The sequence below is a fragment of the Staurois parvus genome, unplaced genomic scaffold, assembly GCF_062004578.1.
Source record: "Staurois parvus isolate SC_StPar_1 unplaced genomic scaffold, SC_StPar_1.0 ptg000594l, whole genome shotgun sequence".
Classification (NCBI taxonomy): Eukaryota; Metazoa; Chordata; class Amphibia; order Anura; family Ranidae; genus Staurois; species Staurois parvus.
The window spans coordinates 638,860-652,535 of record NW_028318390.1 but is presented as its reverse complement, the minus strand read 5'-3'; the positions used below and the strand labels follow the sequence as shown (position 1 = coordinate 652,535).

The 13,676-nt window shown below is 41.3% G+C and overlaps 1 protein-coding gene across 1 annotated transcript in view; it reads right to left on the bottom strand.

Annotated features, from left to right (window-relative positions):
* MMP2 (matrix metallopeptidase 2) overlaps nucleotides 1-8,851 on the bottom strand; it is a 354,681-nt gene extending 345,830 nt beyond the window's left edge. The window contains exon 1 of the mRNA XM_089692555.1: nucleotides 8,547-8,851. Within this exon, the coding sequence (XP_089548681.1) occupies nucleotides 8,547-8,687 (141 nt within the window). The 5' untranslated portion in view covers nucleotides 8,688-8,851. The remainder of the gene's footprint in view (nucleotides 1-8,546) is intronic.
* Between the last annotated feature and the right edge of the window lie 4,825 nt (nucleotides 8,852-13,676).

The window sequence follows — 13,676 nt, the reverse complement described above, 5'->3', positions numbered from 1 at the left end:
CTGACCTTATTACTAGAATCCTCTCCTAGACATTGGGAACTTTTAATAAACACAAAAAACGTCTGGAACTCCGCTTTAAATAACAAAAAGCTTGAATACCAGGTGTATTGAACTGGTGGTACTCTTGGAATAGGAAAAAATAAACTGGCATTGATACATTTGAGGAATGGGTAATATTTAGGTAATCAGCATAAAGCGATCACAGCAACTCAGTTCTTTGACCAACTCAGTACTTGGCACTTTTGCCCCCTTCCTGCCCAGGCCAATTTTCAGTGCTGTCACACTTTGACAATTGCACAACTATGCAACACTATGCCCATATGAAATTTTTATCATTTTTTTCAGAGATTTCTTTTGGTGTTATTTAATCACCACTAGGTTTTTCATTGTTTGTGCTATAAATGGAAAAAGGTGTTTTTCTTCGTTTCTGTTATAAAATTTTGCAAATAAATCATCTTTATTCAAAAAGTTAGGCCAAAATGTATTCTGCTATATTGCTTTGGTGAAAATAACCAAGCAGTGTTTAATATTTAGTTGGTAGGAAAGTTATAGAGTTCACAAACTATGGTATGCGTATACTGTATCTGAAAGTCAATCAATCCTGATGTGCTGACGGCCTATTTCATTTCTTGAGTCCCCAAAACGCCAAGAAAGTACAAATACCCCCCAAATGACAGCTTTTTGGAAAGTAGACAGTCTGAGGTATACATGGTGGTAAGAGGCATGGCAAGTTTTTTTAAGTTGTTACTATTTGTCATAATTTTGTGGGGGAAAAAAATGTTTTTCACAATTTTTTTTTACATGTTGTCAACAATGCAATATAACTGGTGTGGGAGTGATCAGGGACACTGACTGATAACAGTATGTATCCATTTTTTTTTTGTTCATTTTTTTAAATTTATTTATTTATTTTACTCCTGTGACCAGAGCAATACAACATTGCCATAGTAACATTGTACTACTCAAGGCAAGAGATCAGAATTTTTTCATGCATTATGACTGCCTGTAACAGTGAATTTCACTAGTTATTGTTGTGATTAGCTGTGATTGGTCAAAGCTGATCACATGTTACAGATGGGCTGTGATTGGCCCTGACTGTACCATATGATCACTGTGACCAATCACAACTAGCAACACAATTGTAATCAATGAATGGCATGAAATTAAGCCATTCATTGTTTACAATTGTAATGTGATCTGCTATGATTGGTCACAGCAATCACATGGTATTTAGCAGTTTATCAGTGTGTCTGGTGAACACAGTCAGTGAAAGATCGTGCCAGAGCGCAGCCCATGTGAGGCACAATCCTGGAGGGACATCTTATTACATCCTCCCGGGATAATAGGTGTTAAAGTGTTACTAAACTCAATGTGTTTTGGGCACATGCGCAGCCGGGACCCAAGATGGCCACTCTGTAGCTGAGCTCCACTGCCACTCTGCACTCACAGCGGCACCCAACCTGACAGACGGGACGCATTTACCCACAAATAAGGGGATTACCTCCCGGACACCCGTACTCACCATGCGAAGGAAGCGGAAGTCCCCCGCGATCCCCCAGCGGCTCACAGAATTCTTCCTGACCCTGGACACATGAGGCCAAGATGGCGCCAGCTCATCCCTCCTCAGCTGCTCCATCCCTGCTGCAGACACCAGCTCATACACTCAGGATCCTAGGCTGAGAATTCCACTGTATGATGGGGACCCTGGTGAGTCTTCCCCTCCAGTCTCTCCTACACCCAGGAGCCCTGCCAAATCTAGGCCCAGGATTGAGGATCCTTTATCAAATGACTCCCATCAGCCAGATACCTTATTCTCCCATGCACTACAGAAATCCGCCATAGAAGAATCTCCAGCATCTGACCAACCAATCTCAGAATTAGCAATGAAAAATATGCTATTATCATTACGAAAAACATTACACAGCGATATAACTAATGTAGTAGCCCCCATCTCTAACGCTATACTCGACCACACCAAATGCATACATCATATTGAGAACAAACTGTCTGCCATGTTCACAGCACACAATACTGTGGTAGATGCTTACGCTGACCAAGAATATGAGATTAACATATTGAAATATAAAATAGCAGACCTAGAAGACAGTTCAAGAATAAATAACTTAAAAAGTCATGGGATCCCAGAAACGGTCACTAACGAAGCTCTCCTACCATATATCCAACAACTTCTGAAGCTCCTAATCCCGGCTATAACACCAATGGAACCAGTGGTCGACAGAGCACACAGAATTCCCAAACCATCTTTCCTACCAGCCTCCACCCCACAAAATATCTTAATCAGAGTCCACTTCTACCAAATCAAAGAAAAGCTTGTTAGCTACAAGAAACCCCACAGTACTCCCTACTCCCTATGCAGGTATCAAGTTCTTCGATGACCTATCCAAAGAAACCCTGCTCCTCTGGAAGAAGCTAGTTTCTATCACCAAAGCTCTAAGAAATCACGGTATAGGATACCAATGGGGCTTCCCCACCAAATTATTAAACACCAAGGAAGATCCTTCATCATCAGAGGCCTAGATGATGGCATACACCTCCTAAAAGAATGAAATATACTTCCCATGGAAGACCGTCGTCCACACTCTGACCACCATCACCCTCAACAAATGGAGGGGGACTGGACAGAAACACTCCCCTACCAATAGTCAGATCCTGACCAATCCCTTATACACCTCCATCTGCAGAGTTTTGGCTCCTAAAATCTTTTTCTACCCATCTAATATATGCCAGCCATACAAGCTTGGCTGATACCAAATGATATCTCTCGGTTTCTTTTTGTTCTCCAATGCCCCAGTTTGACAGTAGTTCTCCAAACTACCCATGTTTCTTACTTTGTTCGCAAGAGGTTTTTAATTACCTGTTCTTTCGTCCTAACTCCATCTTAATTCTGCATACCTTAAACAAAAATCCTCAAACTCAAAATACCGTATTGCCAGTGCCTCCCCATGGCCTTGTACACATGATGGTCCACCCAGGAGCCCCTCCTTATCCTTCTGCACTAACAAATCTCTGATTACAAACTACCTTAACGCCTTGAAACACCTATGCAACCACAGGCATCTCTACGCCTGCACCAACATTCTTATTAATCATATAAATGATTAGTATCCTATCTATCAATGTCAGGGGACTCAACTCACCACTTAAGAGATCATTCCTAAACAAAGAAATTGCCACACAGAAAGCCAACATCATCTTCGTCCAAGAGACTCACTTTGTAATATCTAAAACACCAACCCTTAACATTAAAATTTTCTCCACAAAATTCCTAGCCTCTCACCATAAAAAAACAAACTGAGTCATGACATCCATCAAAGACTCTCTTCAATTTTTGCTTATTGAAGAATACGCAGATCCTAGCGGATGCTTCCACATCTTAGTAGGCAAGATTGAAAACATCCCTATTACGCTGGTTAACGTATATGGTCCTAACTCAGACCAACACTGTTTCCACAAGCTTTTACTGGCAAAAGTCACCTTTCTGAAACAAGGACAGCTGCTAATAGGAGGAGACCTCAATATTGTATGAGATATACAACTAGACACTACCTCTAGCAAAAGTATGTTGAAACAAAGTATCAACCAATTTTTACATGAAAGCGACTTATAAGACATGCCAACACTGATCTGAGAGTGACTACTTATATTACTCCCCATCCCAACGATCATACTCTAGAATAGGCTTTTTCCTCACAGACAAATAGACCCTACATAGTATCTCTTCTTCCTCTATAGGTACTATAACCTGGTCAGACCAGGTTCCACAGTGAGTTTCCCCTTAGGTTCCACAGTGAGTTTCACAAGTCTGCTTTACTGCATATACAGACTGATTTTACTGTTGTGGGTTAAGTAACACGTTAAGGAAAAAGTTGTTTGAGCAAAAAGAAAGTGCTGCACACAAAGCCACCTTATAAATTATGTTGGAGCAAAAATGTGACTTATTAAAACTATTTGTCTGTAAATAAAAAAATAGAGCTCATAAGGTAAATTGAGCCCATGCACTTTTTGGGGACCTGTTTACCCCGCTCTGTGCGAGTAGCCAAGGTACTCCACTGAGTGAATAGATGTGCAGCACATTCAGAGTGTGTGTAGTAATGGAGTACTCCTCTCTATGGGTTTACACTTTGAGACCTTTCAGGGCTGTTATGGAGCAGGATTGGCAATTACTGTCTGAATCCTGGTCTGAGCAGTGTGAAGGCCCAGAAAGTGGAGATGCCAGCAGGGTTTTGGTGTAGCTACAATGGATTACTGTGAGCTCATTGGGAAGAGGCGGGCATATTGGAAGCAGTGGGACCTTGGGAGCGTGGTGTAGCCAATATAAGGAAATCTGTTAATGGCAGGGTCTGCAGGATGTGAAATTGTTTCTTTTTCTTTTTGGTTGGTGGACACCCCTTTGTAGGCAATAAATGAATGGCAGGATCTCCCAGATCTGGCTTTAAAGAGGGGCGTTCAGCAAAGGCACATATTTACAGTGACCAATCCCTCTTTAGAAGAGGCTTTTAAGAGGGATATTATCACTTTGTATAAATTTGTAAATATATATAATGAACTTAGTGCAAAGTTGTTCACATCAAGATGATTGCAAATGACAAGGGAACACTCTATGTCTATTATGGAAGTCTTCAGAGTTTCACCTCATTCACTAAGATAAGGGGAAATTTATATTAGATACTGCAGGACCAATAGCTTTATCAATGTAGCGTAAACATGTTGCTTTTAATAACATCATCAGTAGTGACTGCCTCGAGCAAATTGACCACATCCAGGGCAATTATTTACACATTTCTAAAATGTTTTTGTTGCTTCTTTTATATTGTCAGCTGACAGATTCCTTCTTTGTGACCTCATTGTTTACAGTGGAATCAGCATTAATGAGCATACTTAATAGAATATGCTTTTAAATTTTCCATCCCTCACAATTATGGTTTCAAGCATTCTTGTCAATCTGATGTGGTGGCTAACGGTCTTGCACAACAGCAACAATTTACCTCTTGGTCAAGGTACACTTATTTATGGCCCCCAACCCCTTCCTTGGTTGCCTACCTGCTACAGATCATGATCAGTAAATACTGTATCATGGTAGAGTATAATAAATTCTGCCTTAGCTGCAAAACTTCCTTATCCTTTATCCATCAAACATTTGGAATTGTATTTACATTTGTAATCAGAGTAAGACTTTCCAAAGACATCCAACTGCCAAAATATTATTCTTGGTAAAGATTACTGAGTCATACCTGCCTATGGTTATGCAGGATGAAGAAGAGTATGAAGAAATTCTATATCTTGCTTTTCTCAAAGTAAAACCATAGCAATCAGCCAAATAAATTTAGCATGGCTGATCAATCCCTTCACATGAGTCTGCAAGTTCTGCAGAGACCCTCTGGTCCAGAAGTGTCCAGAAAGATAAGATCAGTTCACACTGTATTTGAATTTACAGGTGGATATGGATAGTTGCAGCCTGTGCAAAGCAGTGACAGCAGCTGTCCGCTGGTGTTCAGCTGTAATCGCACATTGACCGATGGTTAAAGAAAAGGTGATACAAACAGCTTGATTACATATGAAGACCACTGGACAGCTGCAACTGTGGTCAGCCTGTCATTATTTTGTACAGGCCAAGCAGCTGCAACTCACCGTTTCTACCTGTGAATGCAGCTGCAGTTGGATTCTTGCAACATCTATCCTTAAAATACTGTTATGGAGGCCTTACAGTATGGCTATGGACACCTTCAGTTTAGAATACTGTCCTGCGCCATCAATCATTTTCAGCTAATAGATATACTGATGGCTGCCTGAAGAACCCTACAATGGATTTACTGGACATGTTCACTTCTTTGTGCAAGAATGTCTCAATATACAGTATCTCCCAGGTACTTTCAACTCCAATAAGCTTCTGAATCTTTTAGGTATTTTATCTGTAAATGCCTTTATTTTATATAAATCAAGCTGCATTTAAAGTTGTTTGGAAATAGAATTACTGCTGATATTAGTGGGTCATGCAAGTTATATGGCTTAAAGTAAAAACTCCACATTTGTTATTAAAAGAATATTTCCCCTTCTCCTGCAGAGCTGACTGCCAGTCCTCTTGCATGTTGCATGGCAGTCAGTCAGCTCAGGCTGTCAATAACATGCCCATTATAGTGGATCATTATGCAGCCTAGACTCAGTGCCGGTTCACATATGTGTGGATTGGATACAGTTTGAACCGCATCCAATCCGCATGACATGTGAAATAACATTGCTTCCTATGGTGCCTGTTCACATATGTCCGATGCACTGGCAGTGCAGATTCAGTGTAGACTGAAAAAGAGTCATGTCCAATTTCTGAGCAGTGTGGTCTGGTTCAGGTGCGGATTACAGGCTATTGACTTCTATTGGAACCGTTTATAAACTGCACGTCATCAGTTGTGAACAGGATAAAATCCTGACCTGAACCTGATCTAAACCTGTCCTTAACCTGATGCAAACCTAACTTGAACCGCTACACAACTACTGTATTAATTAGCTGTGAAACCTGAGTTTCAATCTGTATCGCACCTGTGCGAATCAGCATTCAGTGCTCCAGCAATTGATAAAACAGTAAACATTTTCATGTTCCAAGTCCAATCACTAACAAACTCATGCAGACTCCACCTCCACAACATCGCCAAAATACGCACGTTCCTAACCCCAGAAACCACCAAGCAGCTCATCCACTTCCTCATCATATTACGACTCGATTACTGAAACTCCCTCCTCACTGGCCTGCCTCGCCACAGACTATCCCCGCTTCAGTCGATCCTGAATACGGCAGCCAGACTCATCCACCTTACCAACCGCTCCGTTTCCCCCAGCCCCCTCTGCCAATCCCTCCACTGGCTTCTGATTGCCCAACGGATCAAATTTAAAATGCTAACACTGATGTACAAAGCTGTCCACCATACTGCCCCAAACTACATCACCAACCTAATATCCAAGTACCACCCAACAAGCACTCTCCGCTCCTCACAAGACCTCCTTCTCTCTAGTTCCCTGGTCTGCTCCTCCCATGCTCGCCTCCAGGACTTCTCCAGGGCGTCACCCACCCTCTGGAACTCCCTACCCCAATCCATCAGACTCTCACCTACTCTCCTCTCCTGAAAACCCACCTCTTTATATAATGGAATTTGAACTTAGCATTTTGTAGCTGGTTAGTGAAAAAAATTATTATATATTTTATATAAATATATTTATATATATATAAAAATTAAACAACATTTTTAAAACTGCATCTTAAAAAACAAAACTCTAAAAGATCAGTTTACACACATTGAAAACCAAACTGTAATAAAATTATAAAATGTTCACTTTCTTGTTTTAAATTCCAGAAGATAAAAAAAATACACAGCTTGCTGGAAAATATTTGTGTGATGAAACCCCTTTATGTGGAATAGCAGGCAGGCTGTATTCACTATGCAGAGACAGCTCTTATCCATCATTTAGGTTTCAAGACACATTGGGGCAAGTACTAGTGTGAGGATATACAGAACTCTTACGTGCACATGTACATCACATGTACATCCATGACCACAGTTAGGTCAAACCGTTTTCTAGCAGATCATACAGTGATTACACCGAGGAAGAGGCATCTGTCTACTTATAGAAATAATTTTGTGTGCTGATATTTAAAAAAAGTTTATGTGAAATTATACCCTGCAGAGGAGGGGTCAAAGAAAGGGAGGATTTTTTTTCTGATGTACTGAATATTTAAAGAACTGCTATTTTCAATCCATCCTAGAGAAGGTTTGGAAAAGTTAATACACTGTTACTAACAAGAATATCTCATTACTTGTCATTTCAATGTAAAATCACTATTGTTTTATAATGAGAACAGTTTTTGCTGTTTTTTTAACTTTGTAGTAAAAAGTAGTATTGTTGACGTTGGTTTAATCACAGAGGACAAATGGTTGACTTATACACTCTTATACTTTAATACAATATCAATAGCTCTAGACCTTCATACTGTTTAGGTATCAAAGAGATATATCTTAGTAGAATGGAGGGGTTTGGCAAATTGATGAGGAATTTAAGGCCATTGTGTAAATTGTTTGTAAAAGAATGGTACAGATAAGGTTTTCGTGTTGTTTGAATATGATGTATGTGTCTGTGTAGAATACCAAGCCATTTCTTAATAGATGAAAACAGAGAAGAGTTGACATATGTTATAATAAATATAATTAGTGCCCTTTCACTAATAATGCCACTAATATGTATTTGCATGCAAAGCATAATGTACTACTGATAGAATTAGCAAGTAAAGCAATGAAAACTACATAATAATAATAAATGAAAAAATTAGCTACATATGATTTTTTTAAATAAGGGCTTCAATACAATTTGTGAGAAATGTAATTAAAAAAAACTTTACACGTCTCTGAAAATATCAGTGCAAACATTATAGTATGCATAGATTAGCCATTTTATGGCTCAATGCTAACCAGTGCCAAACCTAACACTTTTTGCGATTCACGTTAACGTGGTTTAGATTAATAAATTGTTGCAAACAGACTTACGGTAACCAATTCTTTGTCTGTTTTGGGTGACGTGTCTCCTGGAAACTTAATGATGGGTGAAGGTGCAGCTGTGTTCTCGTCAATCAGATCAAAAAATTGAAAATAAAAGGCACAAAGATGAAGTGCTTGAACAAATTTCATCCTTAGCTAGTGGCACAGTCCAGGTTAGAGTACAGAGCGGCTTTCTGAAACTTCTTGTGCCTCTAAATTGGTAGTTCTTTATCTCGTCCTGACAGCTGCCCAACTTTTCAGTGTGTTGAGTTCCTTTGTGTGGAATGTAATCCAGATGTACTGTACACTGTGTAGCTAACTCAGGAGAAATCGGGAAACATAAGAGGAGGAGGGAAGCCAGATGTGGCTGGCAGGATGTTCTTAACCCCAGAAGTCCTGGTATAAAGCACAGTGTGTCAATGTGACACAAAGATTCTCTTTGTGGACTGTTTTTTAAGCCTCAGTATAATAAGCTTTGTCTAATAATAGTATGAATATATCAAATTCTTTGAATGACTACTCACTAAGGATAGAGAGTATGTAATATGAGCTGTTAGTTTGAGTGATGGCATATTTCTGACACTAATATGATCAGAGACTAAATAATTTGTCTGTTTTTTGTATTTATTGATATAGCCCTGACATAAACTATATATTTTGTAAATACATTGTACTTTTCACATTATTCCCCGAGCTAAAAAAAAGCTTACAATTAGTATGACAGGAATTACCAAGGCAGAAGACTTTCTATTCATAGGTAGCTTTCCTTCACCATCTCTTGAAGTAGACAGCCACAAATGGAGGTCAAGTTTCAGACTGGCCACAACCAGCTTTATTATTCATGAAAAAAAGGCATAAACAGCATTTCCAGTAAGAAAAAGAGTAGGTATATCCTCCATAGCAATAAACAATAACACATAAAAATAAATCCTAACCTCTCTGGCTCTTGCCTTTCTTTCTAGACAGAAATTGATCTTGTAACCAAATCCCCCAAAGCAATGGTTCTACTTACTAAAGTTTTCTACTACGCAGTATATTATCATTAATGTTAAGCATCACCAAGGTTTATGTGAGTTTTGAGGCATTCCTTTAGGGACAGCAACCTCCTCTATAAAGAATAACCAGACCTATGGGATTATAATCAATGATAAGGTCATGTTCTCAGGAGCATACTGTACCATTTCCTTACCATGCTGGCTTTTCCAGCACTGCTTCTTCATATCCTCTCCATCTATCATGGCTTTTACATACAGTATTTACATAGTTAGTCTGGTTGAAAAAAGACACAAGTCCATCTAGTTCAACCAATAAAAGACTTGGGGGACAAAGCACGCATTGCTCCTGAAGATTTGCTTTTTATTGAAATATCTACAGTATATCACAATGAGACCAGTGACATTGGCTACATTACCAGTAGGCATAAGTGAAGCTGAATGATTTTACCTACCGTGATATTATTGGAGAATTTGAGATTGGTAAATGTTTTAATGGTTTTGATTGTCTCCTGCATTTTTTTTTTCCAAAAACAATTTTATTGAGAAATAAAGCAGAAAGGTAACATATACAGTTTACATTCGGATCATGTATACAACTCAGTAAATGCCCGTATCCCTGACGGGGTATAAATCTGAAACACATATAATGTCATCAATTAACATTGCTTGAGTTAAGAAGGCATAAACAAAAAAACAGAAGAGAGCATGTTCCAAGCAAAGATTGACATAGAATAAAGTGAACAGACAGTTGGCTACAGACATCAGCCAAACCTCATAACAGCCCCTTTAACCACTTGCCTACCAGGCACTTATACCCCCTTATTTACCAGGCCAATTTTCAGCTTTCAGCGCTGCCGCACTTTGATTGACAATTGCGCGGTCATGCAACATTGTACCTATATGAAATTTTGATCATTTTTTTCTCACAAATAGAAATTTCTTTTGGTGGTATTTACTTGCCACTGGGCGCTTTACTTTTTGCGCTATAAATAAAAAAAGTGCAAAAAATTTGAAAAAAAAAAAGTTTCTTTGTTTCTAGTATAAAATTTTTCAAACAGGCATTTTTTCTCCTTCACTGATGTGCGTTGATGAGGCAGCACTGATGAGCACTGATAGGTGGCACTGATGGGCACTGATAGGCAGCACTAAAGGGCACTGATAGGCAGTACTAATGAGGTGGCACGGATAGGCGGCACTGATAGACAGCCCTAATGAGGTGTCACGGATAGGCGGCACTAATATGCAGCACTGATAGGCGGCACTGATAGGTGACACTGATGATGGGTACTGATAGACGGCACTGACTGGCATCACTGCTGGGCACTGACTGGCGGCACTGACTGGCACAACCCCTGGGCACTGACTGGTGGCACTGACTGGCAGCACTGCTGGGCTGCACTGGTGGGTGGCACTGGTGGGTGGGCACAGGTGGGTGGCACTGGTGGGCACAGGTGGGTGGGCACAGGTGGGTGGCACTGCTGGGCACAGGTAGGTGGCACTTCTGGGCACAGGTGTGTGACACTGCAGAGTGGCACAGGTGGGTGCACTGCTGGGCACAGGTGGGTGCACTGCTGGGCACAGGTGGGTGATCTGCTGGGCTAAGGTGGGCGGAGCTAGTGGGCGCACTGCTGGGCACAGGTGGGCGGAACTTGCGGGTGGCAATGCTGGGCACCGATCATCAGGGCACTGATCATCAGTGCCCTGATGATCGGTGCCGATCCCCGCTCTGACAACTGCCGGTTCTCGGCAGTACTTTCCTCACGATCTGACAGCGTGAGGAAAGTGCAGCCGAGAACCAGCAATTGCATTTCCCTCTGATGAGCGTGTCATTGGACACCGCTGATCACGTGGTAAAAGGCCGCTGTGATTGGCCTTTTACCACATCACGTGATCAGCTGTGTTGCCCTGGGGCGCGCAGGAGAGCGCATTCTGGGAGGACGTCATATGACGTCCACCCAGAACTGGCCGGCCGCAGTGCAGCCGTCATTCAGCTATCTGCGGTCGGCAGGTAGTTAAATGACAAATGTGATGTAATACAAAGTGAGAGGATGGTGAGAACAGTGGATATTAGGTGTCCACCCCTGAGGGGCGGAGGCTGAGGAGCTGCATTTGTACCTGTGGGTCTGCTGGTATTCTAAGTTCATTTAAACTCAGAGAAATGGGAAGGTAATGTTAAGAATAAGAATGTAGGATAGATAATCTGCGCAACAATCAGAGGTCTTGTACAGCCATCTAGGTAGGCATGTGCAGTAGTCCAATATATAGGTCAGTTTCCGTGATATTTGGGCTGTACTATTCGGTCTCAGTCAGGTAAGGTGCACGTTATATGCATGACACCTGGGAAAAATTATTTATTCCTATTGGTCATCAAGTTATGATCAAGTGGGGGAAGGGGTGGAGTCAAGCAGCAGCTGGTGATAAGCGGTTGTGGCTTTGAAATTACTCCAACATGCCCACGTCTTCCTGAATCTCTCGGGGCAATCTTTTGCTACAGAGATGAGTTCCTCCATGTCGGCAACTTTGTTTATAAGTGCAAACCATTCCCAGACTGAGGGGATATGTATTGAGTGCCAGTGAATTGGAATACACTGGTTTTCCGCATTCACCATATGCATAGCGAGTGATTTGCAGTATGTCTTATAGGCTAGTGAGGGGTGGTGGAATAAGAATTGTGCAGGAGATAAAACTAGGGAGCAGGGGCGGACTGACCATTTGGAAACTCAGGCACTGCCCGAGGGCCCGGGGTCAGTAGGGGGCCCCATGAGATGCCCCTGGTACCTTTTTCATAGGCTTTTTTGAGTTTGAGCAAGGACACAGGGGCCCCATGATACCCTATTGCCCGGGGGCCCCATGAGTTGTCAGTCCGCCCCTGCTAGGGAGTAAGTTTTTACTTGAGCAATTATTGACTGTATTTTTTCCCAGAATGGTTGGAGCATTGGGCAGTTCCACCATATGTGTAGAAGTGTACCAGTTGCTTGGTAGCATCTCCAACAAGAATCGGGAATGCTAGGATCAAATCTGTGGAGTAGAGATGGAACTCTGTACCATCTTGAGTAGAGTTTAAATTATTTTCCTGGGTCGAAACACACATGGAACCTTTTTGTATATGGCCATACACATGGTCCCAATCCTCGGGGACCAGGTTTAGTTGTAGGTCATTACTCCAGGATACTCAAGCCTTTCTAGATGTGACTTCATTTGTGTTTTCTAGGCATGTGTATAGTTTGGAGACCACATGTCTCTGTTAGGAATCTGTGGAGCAGAGTTTGTCAAATGGGGTAAGGGGTCTAGCATGCTCTCTTGGACGTGATGGGCTATGTATGAAGTGACGGAGTTGCCTATACATACGAGTGGTAGTTTAGTCTGCTCCTCCCAGCATGCTCACATTTTCCCGGGATTTTACAGAGTGAGGCGAGAGTTTATTCCATCTTGTTTTTGCAGTCACTTGAAGAGTTGAAAAATGAGTTCATCTCGGGGGTCTCTGGAGCCCGGGTTTTTTGAAGGTGCTCAATTCTTCCTGGTTGCTGACTGATGTGTTGGATAAATCCCTCCATTGGCTGATGTACACCTCTGGGATCTCTGTCCTGCTGTCCTGGGAACATGACATCTAGTGGCGAGAGATAAGATGACATCATCCTTTCCAGTGGCTTCTTTTTCAGAGTACCAGGAGTAGGTCTTAATTACTCCATGCTCCATGTGCTGAGACATCTGGTTAGTGCAAGCTATTCTCAGTTCTTTACCACAAGAGTCATGAACTTTCTTCTGGTTTATCAACCTTGGATGCACCACAGAAGTCACAAGTTTAATATTTTAATGTTTTTTGTTTAATTTATGCGATCATGATATTATCTAGCATATGAGCGCTGCATATTTTTTATGGTCAATTCACCATCCGAAGTTCTCGAGGTTTACTTCCTATGCTAGCTGCTTGTTTCATTTATCTATTTATTCATTTATTTTCTCTTTTCAATTATTAGACACCTAGCGCTGTTGCACTTTATTCTGTTATACATCCATGGTGTCAAGTTTAGGGTTGGCCATTGGTTGAGAAGGCATCCTCTCGTCAAAAAGACGCCATCCTTAACAAGATGGTATAGTCTCCGGTATTTTTGAGGTAGGGCCCCAGCAAGGAACGCACTAGACA